The sequence below is a fragment of the Glycine soja genome, chromosome 1 (genome assembly GCF_004193775.1).
Source record: "Glycine soja cultivar W05 chromosome 1, ASM419377v2, whole genome shotgun sequence".
NCBI classification, from domain to species: Eukaryota; Viridiplantae; Streptophyta; class Magnoliopsida; order Fabales; family Fabaceae; genus Glycine; species Glycine soja.
The window spans coordinates 54,333,536-54,360,723 of NC_041002.1; the positions used below are offsets into that span (position 1 = coordinate 54,333,536).

At 30.7% G+C, this 27,188-nt stretch overlaps 2 protein-coding genes, 1 long non-coding RNA gene, 1 other non-coding gene and 1 pseudogene across 6 annotated transcripts; 1 reads left to right on the top strand and 4 right to left on the bottom strand.

Annotated features, from left to right (window-relative positions):
• Window positions 1-302: 302 nt before the first annotated feature.
• On the bottom strand, window positions 303-1,747 carry LOC114396950 (annotated as a pseudogene).
• Window positions 1,748-5,219: 3,472 nt separating this feature from the next.
• LOC114423398 (monooxygenase 2) lies at window positions 5,220-7,653 on the top strand. 3 transcript variants are annotated; one of them, XM_028390149.1, is made up of 6 exons: window positions 5,220-5,513; window positions 5,593-5,739; window positions 5,852-5,917; window positions 6,205-6,367; window positions 6,585-6,813; window positions 6,927-7,653. In XM_028390149.1, the coding sequence occupies exons 1-6, from the start codon at window positions 5,332-5,334 to the stop codon at window positions 7,430-7,432; spliced, it is 1,293 nt and encodes a 430-aa protein (XP_028245950.1). In that variant the 5' UTR covers window positions 5,220-5,331; the 3' UTR covers window positions 7,433-7,653. The 3 variants fall into 3 exon arrangements, with proteins under 3 accessions (XP_028245950.1, XP_028245958.1, XP_028245966.1); XM_028390157.1 differs by having other exon boundaries at window positions 5,227-5,513; window positions 5,844-5,917; XM_028390165.1 differs by having other exon boundaries at window positions 5,449-5,513; window positions 5,816-5,917.
• A 323-nt stretch (window positions 7,654-7,976) lies between these two features.
• LOC114423418 lies at window positions 7,977-8,841 on the bottom strand. The gene is made up of 2 exons (XR_003668840.1): window positions 8,350-8,841; window positions 7,977-8,272 (listed from the first exon to the last, which is right to left on the bottom strand). It is a non-coding gene; the product is annotated as an uncharacterized LOC114423418 (long non-coding RNA).
• A 4,580-nt stretch (window positions 8,842-13,421) lies between these two features.
• TRNAE-CUC lies at window positions 13,422-13,494 on the bottom strand. The gene has a single exon. It is a non-coding gene; the product is annotated as a tRNA-Glu (tRNA).
• Window positions 13,495-15,261: 1,767 nt separating this feature from the next.
• LOC114423425 (phospholipase A1-Ibeta2, chloroplastic) lies at window positions 15,262-16,974 on the bottom strand. Its single transcript, XM_028390184.1, has one exon. The coding sequence runs from the start codon at window positions 16,859-16,861 to the stop codon at window positions 15,287-15,289; it is 1,575 nt and encodes a 524-aa protein (XP_028245985.1). The 5' UTR covers window positions 16,862-16,974; the 3' UTR covers window positions 15,262-15,286.
• Window positions 16,975-27,188: the final 10,214 nt, after the last annotated feature.

Genomic DNA, 27,188 nt, shown 5'->3' on the forward strand with positions numbered 1-27,188 from the left:
ATTCAGTTTGTTCCGAATCGTATGAAACACCCAATCCAATTCGGATTCATTTATATGAGTTTGTGGTTAAACGAGACCACTAAAATAAATTCACTTTTTTTTTGTGTACATTACCATGTAAAAAAATCGACGTTTGAATAGGTTAGTCGAACATGATTTTTTAAAGAAAAACTTGAAAAATGATTGAAATTAATTTTTTTTTTAAAAATGTTTTTATATGGATAAACAGTTGTGCCAATTAATTTGCAACCGAGTCCATTTAATACACGACCACTGCATAACACTAATATCACACAGAACACTGCATAATATTAAAATTTTATTAATCCTTATAATATACATTGTGGTGCGTAAATTTTTTTATTAGAAATGACAAGCTTATACATCGTGGCTCTAGAATCATAGGGAAGAAAGAGGGGGTGAAACTAGAATGACAGAACATGCATTTTTCTGCTTGAGACTGCCATAGCATAGCCATCACTCACCGAGTCAATCCAGCAAGAAACTTGCACGGGTTTGTTTCCCTCAAAAAATCTCTTACACTCCAACCTCTTCCCACGTGCTTCAGCCTCATTCCCTCCATACTCCATCCATTCAATGAGCAACTTTCACGACCAAAAAAATTCTGAACCCAAACTTGTGCCTAGCTTTTGTTCTGCTTCCTCAACACAAAGCATGGCCAATTCCCTAGCCTCCACAGTTCCTTGCTAAAGTTTGCATCTTCTGTAGTGATTTTGGCTTTGAGTGCGCCTTATTATATCGGGTGGGAGAGACTCTGTATTTTTCAAACGAGAGTGGTGGAATATGTGTGTCTGAATTTCTTCATGTTGGGGTGTATTTCTGCCCATTTCCCGAGGAAGTTTTCGACCAAAAAATCCTCTGCCAATCGAGTATCCTCCACATTCGAAGTTGGTCACCTGAAATTTAGAAACAACATCCAAACACTTATAACCCATTCAAAACAGAAATATATAAGTTATTTAGGTGTTATTGTCCGACTAGAATTAGAGTCTCTCCTCGACAACCTGCGTAATAAAGATTTTTGAATTAAAGAAATACACAAGTTATCGAAGTGAAATTCGTATTCTGATTGGATAGCACCATTAAAAGTATCTAAAGAACTACGTCTAAAAAAACGTTTATCTACTTCTGTTTTCATTTTCTATTTTCACTTTTTAGTTTCAAATTGACATTTTATTTTCAATTATTTTTCCTATAAAAAACTTTCAAAACAAGAGGCAGTAATTTTATGATTAAAAAGTAAAAATAGACAAGTAAACAAAGCCTAAGCTTTCTCTTAAAAATAAATAAAAGAGAATATATATATATATATATATATATATATATATATATAAGATTTGCCTGAACATAAAACAGGGGAGAAAAGTGAGGATACTGGGCATCAATTTCCTTCCAGAACACAAGCTCAGCCTCAAGATGTTGTTCTTTTGCATTCAGCTCAAGAAAGTGTGTCAAAGTGATGGAATCTGATTAATATAATAAAGTTTTTTTAGGATATATAATAAAAAAATTCAACAAAATGATATGAGAATATTTGAAAAAAAATTAATTAGCATTCTTTTTCATAGCTAAATTATTCTATAATATGACTATAAATCCAATTATTCATAAGATAATAACAATAATTTAACATATTTATATTTTTGAAAAAAGTATTTTTAGCTGGAGTGAATTAGTTTGGAAATAAAAACCTCCCGGTATTAAACACTACCCAAAACTAACCCATAGCACAGTGGTGTAAGCAGGGGCAGTTCCAATAGTGTATCAAAGGGAGTTTAGAAATTTTTTTTACACAATTATTTAAATATTTAAATTTTAATAAATAATAATTTTAAAAATATTTTATTACTAATTTTATAAATAAAATTAGATGTATGATCTATTACTAGAAAAAAATTAAGTAAATATCAACTAAAAAAACCTATTTTTCTTATATATTTTTATTTATTAATATTTTTTTTACTTTTTTTTCATATATACACAAAGGGTTTTAAGGAAGGGAGGCCAAGTTCCCTAGTCCTTAATTGCCCCCTCCTTTATTGATCATTTTAATTTTGAAATTTTTTATTCCACTCATAATAAGAAAATAAAAAGTAATGTGAAAGAAAGTCGTTAAGATAAAATCCTTTAAGGGAATGATTGGTTTGTTGGAACAAGGTTAGTATTTGACCTAGCAAATTAGGGAACACATGTAATCTCTCAGAAACTAAAAAAAACAAAAACTACTCAAAGACTAACGTGTTTTTATCCAATATTAATAGCATTAGAGTTTCAATGACCGAGTAAGCTTAAAATTTGTTCCCTGGAAAATTTTATTCACATGATATAAAAAACACAAAGTTCTTTTTATTTTGAAAATAAAAAAGTTTTACAATATTAATATGAAATTTATGTTTGTAAATCCTCAAATTCGATTGACCAGTGGAATGAAACTGGGTTAGATTTTACATTTGAGACTAGAATAAATCTTATTTTAAAATCAATTATAGAATGAAAGTTTATTTAAAAGTATATTTTATAATAAGATTTTAAACATTTTTAAATACGTTAGTGGGCCTACGCTCATAAGTCAACGAACTTAAGTCTTTACCCTTTAAATAGATGAACAAATATATAATTCAATAATATTATAGTGACAAATTAATAAATAATAATAACAATAGAAGCATTATTGATTTCACAATATATATTTATTTTTTATATGAAGCATATGTTGGCACTCACAAGGAGTTACTCTTTCTCAGAGAGACACTTGTGTGTGTGCTTATATATATATATATATATATATATATATATATATATATATATATAAACTTTAGGAAGAGAAGAAATTTATGTGTGACTAAATTTCGGATGAAATATTAGTCCAGTAATTAATTCAAATGATTAAAATTTATCAAATATTTTATAGTTTTATTATGGAGTCAAATGTCCTAATTAAAAAAAAAGGAATAATCTCTATTTTTTAATAATGCATTGAATTGTAGCATTCTTCAATTTGTTAATTTGTTGACCTTGATTACACCAGCCATATATATAAATGATCGATACAGCAGATTACTTATGAATGTTTTTGTTTTTTATTTTTATTTTAGGAAAGGTAAGGGAGAACGATAAGCATGGTCGATGGGGCCATGATCAACTTTTAAATTTCAACACTTATAATTGTTGCTATTTAATTTAAAACAGACCACAAAGATCAACTACTTCATACCTATTTATTATAAGTCTAGCAGACAGATAAGATTACAGACACAAATGGCGCTAAAGAGAGAGAGATTTGTTATGATTACACACCTATTAAATCCATTATTTTTTGTCAAAAGTCTTTTAAGGTTTTGCTATTTACATGTCTTACGTGACTAAGTACTCCTCTTTCATTTTTTTCCCATAAATTTAGCTAATTATCCATTTTTCTAAAAAATACAGATGAGGCATTGCAAAACTAGGGTTCAAAAGATAATGAAGATGAAACATGCAAAAATAAGGTTTAAGTAATAATTAATGTGGATAAAAAAACAGATTTTTAAGAAGAAAAAAAATTGGTAATAAAAAAATATAAAAGAAGGAGAGTGTAACATAATAAATTGTAATTGTAAATAGCAAACGGCACTTATCTCTTGAATCCTTCCACCTAAACCCAACGCATTCTCTGTGGTTTGAGAACTATAGTGGATCTGGACTCAAAAAATACCCACTGGAGCTATATAACAACACCTATAACATGAGACAATTGATAAACATACCTCCTATATTTATTAAACATACCTCGTTTTCCTATTTTTTTTGTCAATAAATCTACTTAAATTTCATCACTCCTTGCCTCCCCTCCTCTCCACTTTTCTCCTCACACCTCTCTTATATCTCACTACAAAATGGAGTTTGATTCATGCTACAAATGAAATAAGGATAGACACAAAATTGGACCAATAAAAGAAAAAAAAAGACATAAAGGCTTTTTAAGGCCATTGTATTCTATGAAGGATATTACTTAATGCACCTCATTATTTATTTTACTGCACCTTGGATTCATTATAGATTGAAGAATCCACAATATAACTTATATTACATATTGTCCCATCTGTAATAAACTTAAGATGCACTAAACCAAATAATGAGGTATGTTAAATAAATACCTTTATGAAAATCTAGGTATGAAGTTGGGCTTAGTACCCAATATGAACTTTTTGCCTTGACACAACGATTGGTTGGCAATTCAGGATCAAGTCTTTCAGTAGTATAACTCTCAAGTAGTCTTAACAAATATACTTTTGTTTTTTACAAGATTAAAATAATCTTTTACTATAGAGACAAACAATATTGTATCCTCGGATAAAAGGAAAGAAAAATATATTTGTTAAAAATAAAAAAATAATGTATTTCATCATTTATCTTATTTTTTATTTAATTTATTTTTTTATCTTTTAGAAAACTCATTTTTATTCTTTATATTTTAAAAAATACCAAAATAATTCTTCCATCAATACAAACTTAACATTGTTAATGAAATAAAAATATTTACTATTATAAATCACTACAAAAATAAGTTTTTTTTTCCCTTCATTTTCATTCTCTTTTTCTCCTCCCTCATCTTTCACCAGCTTAGCTTCGTCTCCAACTCAACAGCATACAACAAAAATCTCTTTCTACTACTCTCGATTGCATCCACTCTACTAATTCTAATATGAATACTTATTGTTGTGCTTTGTTGTGGTTGTTAAGGTTTGATTCGAAAGGTTTAGACGAATTAGAAAGACACATTGAGAATGGAGAGTTCAATTGAAGAGTTGACAGGGAAGAAAAAGAGATTTTTGTTGTATGTTATTGAGTTGGAGATAAAGATGAAAGATGAGGAAGGAGAAGGAAGAAAAAAAAATCTATACGTTGTGATAATTAATACGTTTATTTCATTAATGTTATTTAGTTTGGAGTGATGAAAGGATATTTTGATATTTTTTTAAACATAAAATTTAAATGAATTTTTTTAAAAATTAAATGATTAAATTAAATAAAAAATAAGATAAAAAATTAAATACGTCGTCATCTGACCTTGTTAAAACTACTTGAGAGTTATACTATTGAAAGCACTAGGTGGTAGTTTAACTAAAATAATCCTCCTAGGGTTCTTAAATAATTGTTGATGGAATGAGATAATCACTTAATAACATACACTTATCTTTTAGATTTAAGAAACATTGACCACTAGTTTTTATGGTCCAAGGCTGGACACTACGCACCCCTATCTTTCCACGACCGTAATGCATATGATATGGCGTGGCTGCAATCAATCACAACAGAACTGAACATATCATGGCTACAACAACAACCTCGTCTTTTGCCTTTCTGAAATCTCACACTCACACCAAAACATTGTTCACCCGCAGAAGCTACAAAGCCATAAAGGCTCAATCTCAAACTGATGTCCGAGAGGAACAAGTCGTGGTAGTGGGTGCTGGGATCGCGGGCCTTGCAACTGCTCTGTCCCTTCATAGGTTGCAACTTGCAACTCCCCAATCTTTTTTTATTCACTTTTAAATATATATTATTCTCTTACATTCATTTATGCATCAGGCTTGGAGTTCGGTCCCTGGTGCTGGAGCAGGCACAGTCACTTCGAACAGGTGGAACTTCACTCACCCTTTTCAAAAACGGATGGAGGGTGCTCGATGCAATTGGAGTAGCTAATGACCTCAGAACTCAATTCTTAGAAATTCAAGGGTATATATACATGAACATGATTCTAATCCCATGGCCCTTTTGGAAAAGCTTCATTCTTTCTTAATGTGTTTACCAGCTGAGCTTGATCTGGTTCACAATATCAGCTGTACAGGATGGTGGTGAAGTCCGTGGATGGGAGGGAACTACGCGCCTTCAATTTCAAACAAGAGGATCAAAGGTATGTTCCATATGGTGTATGGATAGAATAGTGGTCTCGGATTTTATTTTACTATGGACAAAACTTAAATGCAGGAGTGTCTGGTGTTTAGAATTGAAGTTTTACTGTGGAAACCTATGCTACATTCAATGTAAATATTTATGACACAAATTAGAGATGATTGGAGAACAACACTACAAACATCCCTAAGAAATTGCATTTAAATTTTGTACTTTTATTATCCACGTTACACAAAGTATTTAGTTATTGGTATTAGGCTATAAACTTTGTTGACTGATGAAATGCAGCCAAGAGGTACGTGCAGTGGAGAGGAGAGTGCTTTTGGAAACCTTGGCTAGTCAGCTACCTCGGGATACCATTCAATATTCTTCACAATTACAGAGGATTGAAGCCACTCCAAACGGGGATACCTTGTTGGAACTTGTGGATGGGTCTAAGCTGCTTGCAAAGGTTAGTCATTTTGATGTAATTAGCTTAGCTAAAAATAAAATAAAAAATTCTAGCTGCACGAATTTGGAGTCATTCATCACATATTTAGTCAATCAAATGATTGGCTATGATTGAAATCTTAGTGTTACTGTGTCCTTCTAAATGTTGGAATTAGAAACGTAATGGCCAATTATGAAGCTCTGGCCATGAAATGTAAATTGATTTAATCTCTAAATAGATTGTGATAGGGTGCGATGGGATTCGATCACCAATAGCTAAGTGGATGGGGTTTCCTGAGCCAAAGTATGTTGGTCATTGTGCTTTCCGTGGACTTGCGTCTTATTCAGATGGACAACCTTTTGGACCAAGAGTGAATTACATCTACGGAAGAGGGTTGCGCGCTGGATTTGTTCCTGTTTCTCCAACCAAAGTTTACTGGTTCATCTGCTTCAATAGTCCATCTGCAGGTTCTTAATTTAAACAAAAAAAAAATGCATCGTTAAATCACTGAGTTCATAATTGCAACTTGCATTGATATGCCATCTTATTGTGACAAATAGTTGACTATGTTCAATGGTAGGTCCAAAAATAACTGATTCATTGGAGCTGAAGAAGCAAGCTAAGGAACTGGTGAAGAATTGGCCTTCAGAGCTATTGAACATAGTGGATTCTACGCCGGATGACACTGTCATTAAGACTCCATTAGTAGATAGGTGGCTTTGGCCAGCCATAAGTCCTTCTGCTTCTGCAGGAAGAGTTGTGGTGGTTGGAGATGCATGGCATCCAATGACCCCAAATCTTGGGCAAGGAGCTTGTTGTGCACTTGAGGATTCAGTGGTTCTTGCTAAAAAGCTTGCCAGAGCCATCAATTCTGAAGACCCATCTGTGGAAGAAGCTTTCAGGTCATATGGCGCTGAAAGATGGCCCCGTGTATTTCCACTAACCATTCGTGCAAACCTCGTAGGTTCCGTTTTGCAGTGGGAGAACCCATTGGTGTGTTCTGTTAGGAACAATATTGTCATACCTAAGCTAGTCAGGCTCGGGCCATTGCTGGAGCATACAAATTTTACTTGTGAGGGTCTATAAAGAAGACAAAGCAAGGCTGGCAATGGCAAGCACAATGAAAGATGGAGTTGTCAGGGAATAGAGAGAGTTTCATTTCTGTTCAATATGGATACTGCATTTGATGGGGGTAAAGAGAGTTAGTTATGTTCGTTACTCAATAGGTTATAAACATTGTATTTAACCGATCCTTAATAAGTACATTCAACACTTTATGTGAACTTCTCCATTTTTCTGTTTCCTGATGATTGGCTTGCCAAAAGAAAATCTAGTATACTTTTACCAATTATTGGAGATTTAATAATTGAATCACTTGAGATTTTGCTTAGTGAAAAACAATACAGTACCTCTAATACCATAAAGCTGTAACACGAACAACAGATGCATTTAGAGTTATTCCAAATACACTTAAAATCAGACAACATTTGTTAGAACACTTTCTAACATTAATTTATCTCTCTATCATAGTAATCATGTTATCTCGCATTCCTCTTTCTATCCCCTTTGTTGTAAAAGCAATTGCATAAATTTGTTTAATAACCGTAAGTTCTCCACTTAAAACATGAGCTTTCCTTCGAATAAAGCAAAAAAGTTTTGTAATAGAGTCAAAATTGAAGAGGGTCTGAATGAATAAACATACACCAATCTATTACAACACAATCCGATAAATTTTCTATCTAGATTCCAGGGCAAGTACATGATATATGACAAAAAAAAAAAATTCTTCTGGCATCAGGTCTGATTTTCTTCACTGTAGCTTCCTTCACGAGACTCGTAGAAAAGTCAACCTAATACATACATATACGCTGACCTCCGTGTATAATGAATCAAACGTTGACCATAGTCTGAAATAGTCCATCAAATCTGAAATCGGAAAAATAAGATTTTTAGAGGCGTTAACAAGTAAAGAAGAGAAGAGAAATTGGGGAGATTTGGTTGACCTTGATTTATTTATGAAGAGTGGTTGTTGGGTGAAGAAGTGGGAGCAGAGAAGAACCAGAGGATGACGGCGCAGAGGAGAACGAGGAGAGGGATAAGATGGACGGCGTTTTGAGCTGATCTGAGACGAGAGAGGTCTCTCTGGGCAACGTGGGAGAGGGGATCGTATGTGGGTAGGTGTTGGTCGGAGTCCATGTTGTCGGGCGTCAAGGATAACGATGTCGATGTCTTACGCCAAACACTACCACTCCACGACCTCTGCATAATATGTTTCTTGTGCTGGTTGGTTGATTGGCCGCACCGCAGAGGAATATAATAAAACGACAAGGATTACGACCCAAAGAGAAAGAAAGAGAGAGGCAGAGTGTGTGTTAAGGAATGCTTTCTTTCGAATCAGTCCAACTTGTTCGTCTTTCTCCTCTCCTTCCTATGCAGAGAGAAACATTTGCGTACTCGCTTTGCTTTTCTCACATTTTTCATCGCATTTTTCTCGGTGCCGGCATTATTTATTTATGGATTATATATATATTTTTTACAATAAATGATTTCGATGAAGAAATAATTTATTATAAAAATTAAATAACTTAGTAACATTTTTTTTTGTAAAATGCACAAATATATTAATAAATGATTTGTTTGGTTACACAATTTTTCTTTAATAGTATAAGTTATTAGATTTTTTTTAGAAAATATAAGCATGGCGAAAGTGTGTGGTGTATTTCTATATATTAAACGAGAAAATTGTATATTTTAAAATAAAAAATATTAGTCATTAAATAATTCTTAACAAAAGAATAAAATAAAATAAAATAAAGTGTCATATATATATATATATATATATATATATATATATATATATATATATATATATATATATATATATAAACACAGAAAGAAAGAATAGGGTAATAATTACCTCTATTAAAGATGATAATTGGTAATAAAGTATATTTTAACATATCAAAAGTTAATGTAACTATAACGAAAAAATTTGAAATGGAGTAAAATTGTCATATACTTGACTCTATCAAGAAAGAAAATATTAGATTTTAATGAGAGAAGAATCATTTATTCTAATAATAATAATAAATTAGAGTTTAATATTACATAGATAGTTATTTTATTTGTTTTAACATCTTGATATAGGTCTTCTTATATTAAGGGAATTTTTTATTTTCTTTGCGGGATATGTCTCCATTTATTATTGTATCATTTTAGATTTAATATAATTTACATTTTTTTTCCCAAAATAATAAATGAGAGTTTAATTATATCCTTTACGTATTATCCTTAAAATGCATATTCATTGACACGCACCACTACTTCTTCACCATTCCAGTGATGAATTACTATTCTCCGACTTACAATTTCTTCTCCTTTTTTTAAAGAGTGTCAACATAAAAAAAAAAAAAAATCCTTCTAAGCTCTAAACTTAGAGGAACACAAGAAATGTAAAAATGTAAATCTTTCACCCCCAGTAATACAAAAAATAAAAAAATTATCCAAATAATTCAATCCAAAAATTATTTACATAAATAATAAAAATCATTATTTAAGGTGAGAAATAAATTTCTCCAAAATCGATTATTATTTTTTTTTTTACCGTGAAGTTTAGCGTCAGTCCGGTCAATGCAAGAAATCTATATTAGATTATAAAAAAATTCTTATTTTATTAAAAAAATGTTTTTTAAAATATAAGTACTTTTTTCATTCATACGTACTTTGTTAACTTCTATTTTGATTTTTTATTAAGATTATAAAATATAAATATAAAAATGAAAAATATACTATAATTGCAAAATTTACAATGAAAAAAAAATGAAGGTGAGAAATTAATTTGAAAAAATTGATTTTTTGCCTTAAATAGCGATTTATATAATTTGGATAAATAATTTTGAAGTTATATTATTTGGATAATTTTTTTTATTGTTGAAGTGAAAAAATCTAAAATACTTTATCGAGCTTTTGCTTATGGTACTTACATTTTTTCTTGTGATGTGATGTTTGGTCTGTACAAACATTATTTACTGTGGCTAATAATTAATGATAGGTCAACTCAAGATTTTGAGTTTCACTCACTTGAAGTAGCAAAAAAGAATGAATAACAATATAATATTTATAGTCATGGAGATTGCAAAAAAGAAAGGATGTTTTTCAAAACTAAATTTAGAGTGATCATTGATCTTGTTTTCCAAAACTATGTCGGGGTGTTTTGTTTGTTGCACTTTTTTATCCCGACTCATGTATTTCTTTCGGGTATTTCTTATGCCCATATATATTTATATATGATCTTGTTTGGCTGATAAAAAAAAAAAAGTGGTCAATGATAAGGTACTACAACATTATGTATGTTTGAGAAATTTAGGATACTCCATAGAGAACGTATGAGTCAGTGGTAATGTTAAAAATATAAAGTTTTCTCGACAACATTTTTTTTCCTCATGTCTAATACATTCTCTTGCACAACGTTAGTTTTTTTTAATTGTTTTTCAAATTTTATTTTATTAAAGTCTCTTTTGCGCAACATTAATTACTCTTTTTTTTAGCTTTTGCGTAAGTGCCAATAGCCCAATACACCTCATCTCCTCTTACCATGTGACTTTGTTTCAATCGGATCTATCAATCGTTATCTTCTCTTTTCTCAGAGAAAAAAAATATAGGCATTAGAGAAGTTTCGTGCAATGCTTCCCTTTCCGGACATCTTTGTATTGCATTGCATCCATCTTGATTTTTTTATAGATGAGCAGTGCTGTTTAGTACCATTTTTTTTTTTGCACGAATCATACTAATTACAACATTTATGGTGATGATTTTTTGTAAAAACAAATCTTGATGAAGATAATGATAAAATTAAAGAAAAATTTCACGGAAATAAACCTTGGTGCGTTTTTTTTTACGATTTTTTTTTGTAACTATTAGCATTTTCTTTTATAGATACAGTCTCTTTATTTTACCTTATTTTTTGTTCCAATATCTATAATTTCTTACCAAAATTTAACATTTAAATAAATAAAAAATACACGCCCCCTTCCCACAGTTCCTTTCAGTATGTGAGAAAAGGTATTTTTTTCACTGATTCTAAATTTAATCTCTTCTTCTTTTTAAATGTTATGAGACATATAAACTCAACCAACATACTAAATCAATGTATTATTGTGTCATTAATTTGTTGAAAAAGATCATAATTTTTTTTTTGAAGGAACAAAAGATCATAACATGGAAATTTCATATTTTAAAAAGTTATAAAATTCTTATTATACCATAGAAAGTTTAAAACTTTTCACATTATACTCACTTTGAAAATTCGGTCGGGTCAAACATGCATCAACCAATTTATAGTTGTTATAGTTCAATAGCTAATTCAGACCGATTGAATTAATAGTTCTTGATTGAATGGGTCAATCTTAATCGATTTTGATAACATTCTCCTTCAATTCCCTGCAACTAAAATAACCAACCAATAATTAAGAGGAGGATAATAAAAATTTCTTTTATATATATGATAAATTACCATGTAATTATATGGTTAATGAATTTTAGTATTTATTTGTTTTTTGAAGAGAGTATTTATTTGTTACTCCATACAACTTATATAAGACAAAACTACAAAAAAAATAAAAACTAAACCTTCTTAAATTATTAATATACTTTAATCCAAGTTGTTAATACCTTTATTAACAAACACGTGTAAAATAAGCATGTAAGAAAGACGGGAAATAAACCGATCGTTATCATAATCCATAACCCATGCAAGACAATAGTTTTTCTCGTGTTAGAATGAAAAAGGTGAAATAAAGGGTAGGGAATGATCAAGAAAAATGTTTAAAAAGGGGGTTAAAGTAAACAAATGTTTGTGTGGTGTCACGGGAACTACATTATTTTTCAGCAAAAAGATGTTCATCTGGATTCGGCGGTGGTGACCATAAAATTCAAATTTTGGGCATAATTGGAAGCTAAAATTAAAGATTTTTCGCTCTCTTATTTTGAGTGGTATTCAAATCCCTTGATATGCCTTCAATGCTTGTGATTCTGATAGTTGTTGGCTGCTTATGAGTACGTTGCGTTTATATACTTTGTTGGGAGGGCTGGAAAATGCTTAGTCTTAGTTAATTATGGGGCATGTAATATCGGGTTGGGTACATGGATTTGAGAAATGTCGTGAGCTCTAATATCATGGAAACATCATGTAGGAAGTAGCTAGGAACAGATTATATGTCAATCTCTCTAAATCCTGTATTATCTTGGTATTTCTGGTATCCTTTTTTACCGACAAAAGAAAAATAAACTAATGCTAATATACATAATTTATATTTAATAGTAATTTGTCATATTATACTTTTTATATAAAAAAAAATTGAGTTTGAAATTTAGCACTGTTACGTGAGAGTTACTATATATGATTGGGCCTAATTAAGCCTCTCTAACAAAATTGCAACTGATAAATATTTAGTTTTAACAACTTATAATGTATCATTGTATGTATGATCGGAATTGTTTTTGTCATTATTCCATAAAAATAAACATCTCACTTTCAAACACGACATAACATTATAATTGAAGATATTGATCAACGAGGTGGTCGCTGGAATAGTGTTGGTGAGAGCGGAATATAGAATACTACTTTATATGTAGAAATTGGTGGGTAGGTTGAAATTATGGATAGATACTCCGTGAGCTCAATTGCACGATTTTCAGGTGCGAATAAAAACTAGAAGCCAAACCACTCACTCATTCACCCGCAAAATTGTGAATGATTGATATGATGCCACTCCTTTATTTATGTGCCTAATTTTTTTGACCATTATTATTTTTATTTTATGGGCTATGAATAATATGACGTACACGTAAATGTATGAATGAAGAGTAGCATCACATAAAGCAGATCCGTGCATGTGGGGTGAATGCCCCTTCATCTTCTCAATCTACGAAGATTATGATTGTCCTCACTCCCTCAGCATATAACAACACGGCAACAATGAAAAGTGTCATATGCCCCCAGTATTTATAATGACCGCCACTCACTTTTGGAAGCGAACAGTACACATAAGAAAGAAAGGAAAAAACCAAAAGAAAATTCCGTTGCCGGGACTTGAACCCGGGTCTTTCGGGTGAGAGCCGAATATCCTGACCAACTAGACTACAACGGAGAGATGATGTTACATAACAGAAAGTATTACTAATCCAGTCTGTTGAACCGAGAGAAGCCTGTTTTGGAGAGTTTAATATTATTTAACTGTATCTGGGTTATTTTAGTTTAGATTATTATTTTTTATTTGTAAATTTTGTAAACTTAATATACTTCCTTTATTTTCTATTAAAACCTATAAATTCTCATTTATATAATTAAATTAAAAAAATAATCATTTTTTTAAGAAAATACAATAACAATAAATCTAAAACTAAAAAGAAGGAAAAAAATGCAACTAAGCCCTTCAACACTAGTGATCATTACACTGATGATATAGTGAAGAAGAGAAGGAAGTAATCATGCATGGCTTTGAAAAATTGGAAATAATCTTTGAAGGCAATAAAATATGATAGTGAAAGGGAAGGAAGTAATTATGCGTGTCTTTTTGAATTTGTGATCGCAGTATTGCTTGGACAAAATTAAGTGCGCGAGATTTTTTAGGCATGTCAATGAAATTTTCTCAAATAAAAGAAAAATTCTTTTGTCCTCTTCAGAAATAGAATACCATAAATTATATTTTACTGTTAATTATTTAAATACTGAGCTATTAAACTCTATTGAATAACATTATTTGAATGTTTGAAAACCAATAGGAGTCTCTCTCCCATCCCATGTTCAAAAACCATTTTGAAACAAATCCCCCGAGGGATAGATAAGTATAGATTTGAATTTAAAATTAACTTTTGAAATTAATAATGCAAAGAGAAGTCCACAAGACCCATTATTAAACATGTAAAGGGTAAATTGGAGGATATTCAGTGCACTAAAATTACTTGACACAATATCTTACCTACAAATGCACGTTTCTTTCTGGCTTATCTATAATCTAACAAAATAACCTCAATAAATAAATTGATTTATATAAATTTGAAAACATAGCAATATAAACCCTCACCTTTTGTGGGGCTCAACATAATCCTAACTAAACACCAAAAACTAATCTTTCAAGATAATGACTTATATTTAATAAATTAATATCTCTTAATAAATATTTTTCATACATACTAGTTAAAAATTAAACCTATAATCACATGCTTAACGAACAAAACTATCTACCAATAATGTCACACAATATTAGTAAACTCTCACCTTCATAGATACATCAATCAATAATAATAGTGACCCATAAATAATGTATTGATTATACAATTTAATGGATTGATTATATAATTTAATGTATTGGTGTCTCAATGTGGCCACTATGCTAGATCAGTTTTTAACTTGGCAATCATTAGTGTGTGTTTGGATTTTTTTTTATTCATTTAAAATGTGTTTAGTTTAGTTTTTATAGTGAGAAATAATTAATAATTTTCAAGTGAATGTAAACAATAAATCATTTTTTATGGTATTAATGTAATTTTGTAGAGTATAATTGATTTGTGTGCGATATTAAAAAATGTTATATACAATTACTAGAACAATCACAACCATCTGATACAATCCAACTTTCTATTGACGTAAGTTGTATGGGAAGACAAAACTTGATTTTTTTTTTCCTTGTGAAATTATGATGCTTGGAGACACGTATTGTTTTTCAAACATGTATCTGATACTCATAATTTCTCAGTGATTTTTGTTATCACATTATATTACTTATAATATTTATACGTTTTGTCGTTTGTCTCTCTTACCATGTGTTTTAATAAGTATTTCGGGTGTGTGAGTATTAATTTCCTATTCTATATCAGGTGAAAATTCTGGGAAAGAAAATAAATAATAAGCAAAGTAAAAGGGAAGCATATGAGTTTTGATTAAGATGGACTAGGCAAACAATTAGACATAGACATAGATCCCTGCCTACTAAGATTGACAGTGAGGGATTTTGCCTTGCTAGTATACAACTTCTTTACATTGGCACTTTGGTCTTGCATTAACCTAGCCAAGCTTCTCTTAGCATTGGATCTGAAAGGACAATTGGAGGCCAAGAACCCATCCACCAAGTGCAAGTAAGCCTCCAAGTCATGACAACACGCCATGTCAGCATCGGGCTTAAGATATGGCGACATCTTGGTGTGCACACGCAGCTCTGTTCCCACGTGCGAGTATGCTAAGGGCGTGTTCTCCTCCAACACACCCCCACCAACGTTCCGTATTTTCTGTTCAAGCTCTTCGCTCACGAAGATCCCTGGAACCCTAGTAATCACGTCTTGCGAGTTCACTATTCTCAGCACCTTGACGTTTTTGGCAGCTAAGCGATCCCCAAAGGCCTTGTTACCCACGCGAGGCCCACCGAAGGAAAAAACAGCCACGGGTGGCACTTGGGGGCAACACGTGCTTATCTCCTCAGCCACCAATAAGGCTAGCGTCGCCCCAAGGCTGTGCCCTATCACACTGATGCTCAACTCTTCACCTTTGTATAGATCGATCAGTCTCCTCACTTCTTCTACTACGGATTCTGCTAGACTTGGCACTTGTGCTCCTTTTGTTTTGTACAAGCTCATGAACCCACACTCCACTTTGGGCTTTCCTTGGGCTTCTTCTGAGCTATCGTTGTCGGGCATGTCAATCATATGAGCCCTGAGATTTTCGGCCCATTCTAGACACGTGGAAGTTCCCCTGAGAGAGATCACAATGTCTCTTCTTCCCATTCGTGTTATCTCTCTCCTGTCCTCGCAAACGGCTACATATCCCACCCAACTTGATCGTTGGGTCATCCATCCTAGATCCGGTGCCACGTCATCTACCCATTTGGGTAAACCAATGGATGACGTGGCGTAGAGGCTTTTGGTCATTCGGTAGGATCTATCGGGAAGTGCCACGTGTTGGGTGTGTGGCGGCTCCTCCGTTGACATGGCGGGGTCTGAATGGAAGGCTTGATACGCGGCTTGGACGAATTCGCCGTAGCGGACGACCTCTCGCCGGAGATTCTCGTCGAGAGGGTCCAACATCCCTTTCCAGTCGTTGCTGCCGTGGTATTCTCTCCAGCGGCCGCCGAGGATGTTCCTCGGGGAATACTCCGCCGTCATGGAGAGGAGGCGCTGGAGGCGTTTGAGGTGGCGCGGGGACATTTCATCGGTGGCTTTCATCTCCGGCCATAGCCTGGCCAAGTTGAGACCCTCCAGAAAGCTTCTTCCTTTCTTTTCCTTTGGATCGTTAATGATTGGCTGGTGGTGTTGGATTTGGGTGGGTGGAGGGACCTCGGGCTTCTGGGTCTCGAGGAGTTTGTGGAGGTTGGCGAGGTGCAAGCGAGTTGACTCGGTGGAGATGAAGGGCTTCTGAAAGGTGGAAGAGGAAGCTTGTTGGCATCTGAAGCTGAAGCTGGGGCACCTTATTGCTTGGAACTTGTGAAGGTTGTGGGCTGGTACGGTGGAGCTGATCTGCATCATCGTCAATTGCTCAAGGTTTTGTCGAATGAATGAATTAATGAACGATTCTGCTGCAGATAGCGTCAAGGAGTTGGAGGAGATATTGCGAATTGAATGGATCTAGTCATATGGCTAGGGGGTGTATTTAAAGAGGTGGGTCTAAACTCTCAAGTTGGTACTTGCTGTTTGACGATTTGCCCTTGTTTTTTTCTTATAATTACGGAGAGATGCCAATTCTGTATCATGTAGTTCTGCTAGTAGTATATCCTCCAAGGAACATTTTTGTTTCTTTTTTAAAGCATTTATATGCTCTAATAAATTCCTTAAAGTTTTGTCAAGGAATAAATTGTAAAAATATTAAATAAACAAATAGTGTATACATTAATAGCAACTTTCTTTATTAATAAAGTCCAACACAATTATAGATATTTGAATTCTTTTAATATGTTGTCAAATATTCAATTATGAATTCTCACCATGTATTTTGAGAAATATGCTTGATTAAAAAATTACAAAATTAATAAATATATTCAATTTATTGATTTTTATACTGATTAACTTAAAAATCATATTTATTATATCTTTTTATTGATTGACAATTTAAAAATTGACAATATGTATTAAATTATTAAATAAAAGGTTCAAGATAAATTCTCAGAATAATAATTATGAAAAATTATTTCTTATATTAACAGTATAAATTTACCTTTTGTTAAAGTATACAGGGGGGGAAAAACTTTAATTAAAGGTACTAATATGGACCGCGTCTGGGAGATTAATTTGAGTGTGAATATTACGTTCGATATTTTGGCAAGGGAAGCTGAGAACGCAGTAGTCTAGTCGCATTCCATAAAAGTCTGCGGCCACGGCGCAACGCTGTTACTCGCTTTTGTGTGAAATGACATATTTGTCCCTGTGAATCAGGATCTTATAACATGATGTCATCAAAGCATTGGATTGGAGTTATACCTGTTTGACTCGTAAGATTATAAAGCTACAATTATTAAGAAATGTAAATGCTGTCAACTTGCCAAGGTCAAAACTGTAACATGGCTTATTATATACTTCTATTTCTATCATTCTCCTCGTGAAACAATTTTTTTTAAAAGTATAAATATAATATTTGTGTAAGACAATCATCGGCAAAATCGTATGACAAAAAAAATTACAATCGGTAACATTACAAAAGGAATTCAAATATATATTAAAAATTAGTGAATTATAAATTTTTAATAATAGATGAAAAGCAACAATTAATTAGAAAATATTAATGTTATTATATATTTATATGCGTTTCCAACATATAGTCGGTTCCATTGATTTGATTAAATAATAATAATATATACCTAAAATATTGAAAAATCTTTTGATGTCAATTGTCAAGCAACTTACTTCCTTCGGACTAATATAACGAGAACATCTCATTAATGCGATTAAGTTTTTGCCTCGAACTGGTTTGAAACTTTCATATATCGCTTTGACGTTTAAAATATATTCAAGACTCTAGCATGCAACATAATATGTTAGACACTTAGACATTCATGTTAGGCCAAAAATGTTGATCCTGCAATGTTGCACCAAAATAAAGGAGTTTGAACATTGAATACACAAAAAAATGGAACAAGTCTAGTCAAGTCAAATACTAAAGCTAAGCATCTTTCTGTCTGTCATAGTTATGCGTTGGTGGCCTATCTTTACCTATTCAATTCCCACAAGAGAGTCTAATATTACGATCGTAAATTATTGCATTGCATACTAAAGCTAAGCATTTAAGTGTATGCTTATGCTTGGACCTTTTGATAATGCCGCCGGATGCGAGGTTGAATTCATGGTCTTATGTTGGACACCTTGCTTTACTTTTTCAAATTTATTGCCCTTAGTTAAACTTTCTTTTAATAATCTCCCTTCCAATGCAAACATATTAATTGCCCCCCATATACTATATATATACATGCATGGAGTTCAACCATCAGGTAGTTTACGAATAATGCAGAATATAATAATATGCGAAGAATATATTTTTTTATAAAAATAAATCTTTCATATTCAAAGATGAAGTAACATGACCCATATAAACAATGGAGTGCGAATAAAAAAGACTGAATACAAAAGCAACCAAGCAATTACGTTGTATGATTTAGTGAGAATGAGTGGAGTGGAATAAGTTAAGCGGCACTTTAAAAATTAACTATCTCGTACAAACAATTAATTATCAATATATCGATCAATATAAGAAATATTTCTAATAATAACGTTAGATATAAGACAAGTTAAATTTGTATAGTAAATATTATTTTAATTAATTTTAATTTTAATATCAACCATTTATTTATTTTTTGTTGGGAGAAAGGACCTATAATATACGAGGATATAAAAGTTTGTTAGGGTTATTCTGTGGTGTGAGCTCATGCATTTAGACTTTTTATTAGTGGTGAGGAAAATAAAATTGCACAAGAATAGATTGTAGTGTTTAAATTGTTTTTCAAAACTGTACAACCAAAAGGGCAAACAATATTTCGTGGATAAAGCATTTGATGATGAATGAGAGTTATGTGGAGTATAAAGGGGTCTTGTTACTATGGTTTTTGCACATGCTGTACAACACAAAGTTATTTTGAAAAGTGTTTTCCTGTTGCCATAATAAAGTTAGAGGGACTAAAATAGCTGACTAAAACACAAATTCCATAAATTCCATGGAAGTACTACAACTAAACATGTGTTTATAACACACTTTTATCGTTAACTAAAAAAGATTGAAAACAACAAAAATACGAGTAAGGCTCGTTAAATGAGAAGTATAACTTACAAAATTAATGAAAATTTTGATTTATTAAGTATTACTAATTTTCTCTATTTTCTTAATTACATTTATATATTTTTATTTGAATTTTTAAAAATATCAATTGAATACAATTAAAAATTTAAAATATTATTATATTTAGATAATTTTTATTATTATTTTACTTATTAGAAAAAAAAAGTTTAAGTGTTTCAACGACTTACAGTATAATTTATATCCTGTTCTAAAACGAAAGCATTAATGTATGTAGCTAAAGCAATTAGAGCACATGATTTATTCACGTAATTAAACAAAACTAAAAAAATTATTTGCAAACCAAAGCATAACACTGCTACATCATTTTAACAGATCAAAAGGCATGCAAAAGATAAGCAACAAAGAAGATAATCATGACACACACTACAACAAAACCTCAGGACAGGAAAATGTGACATTATATATAAAAAGCAGCAATTATCAGCTGAGAGGAGTCAGCCATTTCACGTGGTATCTATCGCGTGTGTTGAAATTATTTATACCCCACCACATTACTTCCTTTATAGGAAGTGGAAGAACCACTCACGCCCACTAAAATCATACTGCAAAAAGCGTTAGTAATCGTTTTTCTTTATGACTTGTTTAAATTATCGATAAAATTAGTAAAGAATTCCAATTTCCTTTTCGAGGTGAGATTGTATGATTTCTTTAATGTTATTAAAGAAATCAAATAAAAAATATTAGGCTAGATGAAAATAGATTTTGGTTCTAAGATTCGATGATTCATAGCTTCTGTGCCATATATATAAAGCCAAACGAAGAAAAAAGCAAATACATTTTACATCATACCATATCAATTTCATTCCTCATTTCAAATCTTTTAAAACCAATACTAAATTACATTTATGTTGCGAACGAAGAGTATTTTCGGTAAATTAAAAAAAAATTGTGTTAAGATGCTGTAATTTATTAAAGGAGTTTATTTATTTCAGTAATTTTTTTATATTCACGAATTTGAAAATCAAACCTTTAATCATAAGTTTAAGATATCTAATTATTTATCAATTATCATTTCTTCTTCCACGGAGAGCTTAAAATGTTAAAACATAATAGTAACATATATTTTAAGTTTAATTTTACTTTTTGATCTATTATGTTTTATTTTCATAGGTCCTTTATGTTTTTAAAATGTATTATTTTAGTATTTTTTTTCAATTTTCGGTTAAAAATATTAATACTTTTATTTTTAAAATTTTAGAAATGACCAAAATGATATATTTTAAAACATAAAGAACTAAAATTAAATTTTTAAATTTTAATGTATCAAAATGAAAAAATTGAAAAATAGAATTAACCCAGAGTGATATTAATTTTTTAAAAAATAATTAACTTTATATAATGACTTTAAGCCTTTTAAATAATAATAATATGAAAGTAAGGATTGTTGTTAGTGATTTTAAATTTATTTTTTCTTTATTTATTAAATAATTTTTAATTTTTTAAATAAAAAAAATATACTGACAATTTTTAATTATTACTACCAAAAAAAATTGTGAAACATAACCAACAAAAGTTACATTAAACATTTAAACCTATATTTTATTCAAGGTTCCCGCTTCCCATACCTGAGGCCTTTTGTCCTAAAAAAAGTAGATACGCGCCTAGCGTGTCTATGGTAATAGTGTCCTTTTATATAGTTTTATGCAAGAAGGAAAAAGTATCGAGCCTGTCGATGGGGAGAATAAATTTACTTGGTTTGTTTATAAAACACGACGGGTTATAATTTATATAATGATCTGCATTGATAATTACTTATTGACAAACACATGCAAGTTATATATGCATGCGATCATGCTTAAGTAAAAAAAGACAATTAATCTTGCTTCAGAATTTAACATAACCTATAATAATTTTTATATAGTTTGGTGAGCAAAAAATTGTGCAAATAGCCAAATATAATACTGTGAAACACTTAATAATTTATTAAGAATATATATAAAGTTATTGTCAAACACTTAATAATTTCACATGGAATCAATGTAACAATTATTTATTTTATTGAAATGTGAGTTTTATTTGACACAATTTGTCGAACTAATAAGTTTTGTAACTTTAGTCGTTCCGGTCTTCATATTTATCATTTCAGGATTCTGTTTTTTTATTGACCCTTCCCCGGCTCACTACCCTAAAATTCTGTCTGATCACATGGCATAAGTTTAATTTATTTTTCTCACAATGTATTAATCTGTTAATGCATTATTTTTTTTTCTTTTGGTCTTTTGAGAATTTGAGGTGGCATTGCATGTGTTATTAAAGAAATCAAACAAAAAATGTTAGGCTATTATGATACAGTAACTTGTGTACAACATATACATAAAGTCAAAAGAGTAAAAGCAAATGGATTTTACACCATACTATAATTATTTTATATATCCCTCGTTCCATCAAAAAAAAAAAAAAATAAAGAAAATCCCTCATTCCAAATCTTAAAAAAAAATATTTTTTTTGTCATACTTGTTTTGACCCATGCAATTTAACTTTTAATGAAACCTTATTTATACTTGTATAAAATCTATCCAATCGCGAATTTTACATTCACAAATGTCGACATTTTATTCAACATGGGTCCATTATTTTTTTTTTCTTTTATTTTTTCCCATTCTTTGTTCTCTCTCCTCTCCGTGCATAACACAAGTATACTATTCTAGTATGTTCATATAAAGGGAAAGGAAGAATACAAATACTACTACTACTAAAAATGCAAAACACTGAATGAAAGAGTTATTAATTATTTCCATTATTTAACTCCATGAATAGAAAATGGATGTTAATAGAAAATGAAAGAGTTTTCTGGTTGTATTTAAAAAACAAAAAATGCATAATAAAATTTCAAATTACTCTATTAATTTTATTTAATTAGAATAATTTATATGAAATCTTACATAATAGCATAGGAAGAAGTAAAAACATGAATAATATAAAAAAAAATATTTCCCTTTCAATTAGCCTTACAAGGAAATAAACCTTGATTATACTTACAAAGGACGTACTTATAAATCTAACCTATTTTCTGGCACTTAAATTGATACTAGAAATTGGTTCACTCAATTGTCCTCTGCTTTTTATTTTATTTTAATGAACACAAAATATTTCAGACCAAGAATAAAATAGTACTAGTTAAATTCTTAATATACTAAAATGCATTTAAAGAGTTAACTTTTTCCAGTAAAGGTTTTATATACAGATTCAGAAGCTTAGAAATCAAACATTTAACCCGATGCTTGAGGATCTAATCCACTCTCAGCCACATACGATATTGTGTATGAGTGATAATTGTGTGTGTGTATGAAAAAAAAGTAGATATGCGCGCCTAGCACGTCTACGGTAACAAGTGTACTTTTATTATGAAAGAAAAGTATGGAGCCTGTCAATGAAAGAAAAAAATGGTTAGTTTATAAAACACATACTTAGAAGTTTATGTAGTGATATTCATTGATAATTATATATCGATAAACACATGCAAGTTGTTTATATGCATGTGATCTTGCTTGAGTATTATAAAAAGTGTTAAATTAATCATGCTTCAGAATTTAATATAGCTCCTACACCAATTTTGTCGTTTGGTGGACAAAAAAATTGTGCAAATATGATATTGTTGATCTGCCGCGGAAGAGAATATTATGTTTAAATGTCAAACCGTGTATATCCGCTTGAGTACGGATTGAGGAAAAGTGTTCATATAGCGAGTTAAATTATATAATACTAAGTAATAACAATCTATGAGTTTATGGTAATTAATGTCTTCAATTATAGTAGTTTATTTGGGGTAATGACAACGACAAATGTGAACTAGATGGATAATAACCTCTAATTAAAGAATCAAAAGTCAACTTATGGTGTTTTTGTTTGGGAGTGATTGAGTGGAAGGGATAATTTACGCGCGTTCATGATCTCTTGAAAACGCGGGGGGCAAGCCCCATCACTGGCACATGATATGCAGGAACTTTATATTATAATATTCGTCACGCCAATTTAACAAAAATTGCTTTCGTTACTACTTAGTATGGACGGATATATACTAATATTTCTGCAATTTTCGAGATTATGTATCATATTTTTGTTGGGAAATTCAAGGGGAGAAAACATTAAAGAAATTTACACTCATGGATCATGAACTACCATATAAGAAAACTTAGATATCACACTTAAATTCAAAAGGTTCAAGGTTCTTTTCTTTATTTAATATGTAACTTTTTCATTCTTATCAGATATAAGATTTCATCTCAATCTTATATTTTGATAATTTTTTTTAGTTGTTTGAAAATTATTATATTGATAGTTACTACTATTTAAAAAACCAGATCATGTACTTCAGTAAAAGGGTTACTGTCAATGTTAAAAAGAAAAATGGTATGTATGCGATCTCATCATGTACTTGGTTCCTCGTTTAAACTTCAAAATTTGAGCTTAAAATTATAGTAATCGGTACTTAAATTAGTGAAAGTAGCTCATGTCTTCAATTAGTTTAGTAACCTGTGCTGCTGTGCATTGCACGGACTATTTATTTATTATATTTTTTGGTATATAATCGTCACATTGAAATTGAAATTTAAGACATTATACATGCTATTTAAATTCTTTTACATGGTTTTGCTGATCGGGTTTTTCATGATCTCGTTTATGATGCAGATTTCTTTTTTGATGGTTACTGTTAATTACATGCAGAAACAGTTTACAGGGGCATAGAATGATATAACCTGTTGGTCCCCTTATACCCTTTATTCTTCATTGATATAATTTATTTGCTTGTTTGCTGACAAAAAAAATCCCTTACGAATAGGCCAACCTTAGTAATTCATTATTTATCATAATAAATTGAAGTGTGTATGTTATATAGCGTAAAGCCTTATTTCTTTTATACGTAATTTTGTTAAAATATTTTGCAAGATAAATATAAATGTTTTTCAAATATATGAATATAAAATAAATTGACTGAGTACAACTAGACCAAGTGTCGCACTGCTTGAATTGTTTACACTATGAGAATGTTACACAATTTATGAGAAAAGGTAGACTTTTACATTGGACATAAATTGTCTAAATACGTAAAAGACAACGAAAGAAAATAGAAACTAATGAAAATATACAATTTTTTTATCCATAAAAATTTTTAAAAAAATATAAAAGAATTTATAGCAATTAACCTATTCTAGTCAACCAATTTGGCTAGATTTTCTTCTGGTACTACAAATATATTCTATTATGACCTCTCTTTCTTACATACCTAATCGTTTCTCTGCATGTTGGTCACTCAGCGTAACCTACACCTTTTAACGTTGTGATTCTCTAGTCCATTTGGCACCCATATATGTAGGTCCCATCATAACAATGCAAAACACATGTACACTAAGCTACATCAAAAATAAAAAGATGTCGTACGTGTCTTTATTTGCACATTTTACATCGTATTATTTTCATTGTATCCTTTGTCTCCACCAGTTAAAAGTGTCTGTTTCGTACCAATATAAAATATTGGATAATTAATTGGAACAATAGAGCACAGTGTTGGAGCAGGTCTGAGTTGCCCAGTGGACTAGCCAAATTAAGATCACTCTTGTATATGTTACAACTCATTATTGGTATACATGTATGTATGCGACCACTATGATAGCTGAAAAATTGGTGATTCAGCACTTCACCATATAGCAAGCTTACATATGATTTCTCTTAAGACTGGCGAAGACCATGCTCACGAAGAGTAGTGGGTCAATGAGGATTATTTACTTTAAAATAAAATATTAATATTTTAAAGAAAGGATAATATTTCGATTCATTTATAATACAATTTTTTTCTTCCATTTCGACCATAGAATATTTAAACAATGAAATGATTTTTTAATCCTTTTGCTACTTTTTACTTTATTTTATTTCACTTTCTTCCATTTCGTCTTTATATTCATACATTTTTTCAATATTACACTGCATCTACACAATCAAAACACTACATCTTTCACCACAAAATGAAGATATTTTCCTAAATAATAAACAACACCAGTAAAATCAATCTTTAAATATTTTCTTAGGAATTGATTGTTCATTTTTTTTTGCATCAGCAAACAAACATATTATTATTATTGATCGATTTTACTTGTGTTGTTCGTGCTTGCTTGGAATCTAAAGACCGATTTTACTCATGTCATTCTAGTATAGTCAATGCACCATATCCCAACTACTTATAGCTGCTGTTCATTAAATGCATCAAATACCCGAAAACCATGCTTAGAGAGCAATCAAAAGGTATGAAAAGGGCACCATATCCGTCCTTTAAAGTTTCAACCCATGATCATCATCAAATAGTAGTAATAACTATTCTGACTGTCTCGTTTTATTTCTTACATTTTTTTTTGTAATGTTCTTACATTTGAAATATGTCTATATATGTGTATCAATTTATTTATCATTTTAAAATATTAATTTCCTTTTTAATTTTACTATAAAAAATTAACTTTATTTATTCATATTTCAACCTATAATACAATAATTAACTTTATTTACTGTTACCAAACCACTATAAAAATTTTAGTTTAATTTATTAAGATAACATTATTTTATCATAAGAATGGATATAATTAATTGTTTTTTTTTCATATTAAGTGACGTTTTAGGTTTTTAATTAAAATTTAATTTTTATTCCAAATTCATCTTAAATAAATAATTAAGGTGATTAGATCAGTTTAGGGATATAGAAAATAAATAATAATCTTGTTCGTGGGACACGATCTCAGTTTTTTGTTGAGATGTTTTTTGTCGTAACAAAAATGGCCTTCTTGAGTACATATTTACTCACTTGTAGCATGAGTTTTGGTTTGGCATCCCATGTTTTTGTTTTCTCTTTTTGTTTTGCTATTAATATAATTCAACTACACAAAAATCTAAAATAAAGTTAATAAAAGACTATGGATAATGCAAGGTGTTGCCCATCACATATATAGTTCACAAAATGATAACCAATATCCAAATTTCCAACTACAAAAAAGAATAATCGGAGAAGCCTCCAAACACAGTCTAAAACGGGTATTATTTTTAAGCATTAGAATGATGGTAAGAAGCACACTTCTTATCAATAACAATTCACATATATAATAACGAGGATAACAATTAACTATAATAAATTAGACATAAGAATAAATTATTTAAAAATCGTCTTAAAACTCAAAGTTGAAACCGACGCGAATGAACGTTTAACCAACCAAGAGAGAGACTTCATTCTTTTATGCCTAGGAAAGTGTGAGCCTAAGTTTTTTTCAGCTCGTAGCAATGACCATGGGAAACGTTTTCATCTACAACAAATGAACAAATTTCTGCGCAAATAATAGCCATAAAACCAATAAATTGTTCACTCAAATAATAAAAGCTCGATAGTAAGCAGAACTGACATCAGCAGTCCTGTATTTCTGCGCAAATTTTGCAATGGGCACAAAATATGAATGAGTTAGAACTTTAAAATAAAGATAAACTTATGCTTTTGACATAAATACAGTTTGTCTTTTTGGGCTCAATTCAACCGTTTAA

What these genes read in the sequence shown, in the direction of transcription:
- LOC114423398 (XM_028390149.1), top strand. Translation starts at nt 5,332, where the DNA reads ATGGCTACAACAACAACCTCGTCTTTTGCCTTTCTGAAATCTCACACT. An exon ending in TTCAAACAAGAGGATCAAAG is followed by an intron (nt 5,918 to 6,204) that starts GTATGTTCCATA and finishes GATGAAATGCAG; the next exon opens with CCAAGAGGTACGTGCAGTGG. An exon ending in GGTCTAAGCTGCTTGCAAAG is followed by an intron (nt 6,368 to 6,584) that starts GTTAGTCATTTT and finishes ATCTCTAAATAG; the next exon opens with ATTGTGATAGGGTGCGATGG.
- LOC114423425 (XM_028390184.1), bottom strand. Translation starts at nt 16,861, where the DNA reads ATGATGCAGATCAGCTCCACCGTACCAGCCCACAACCTTCACAAGTTC.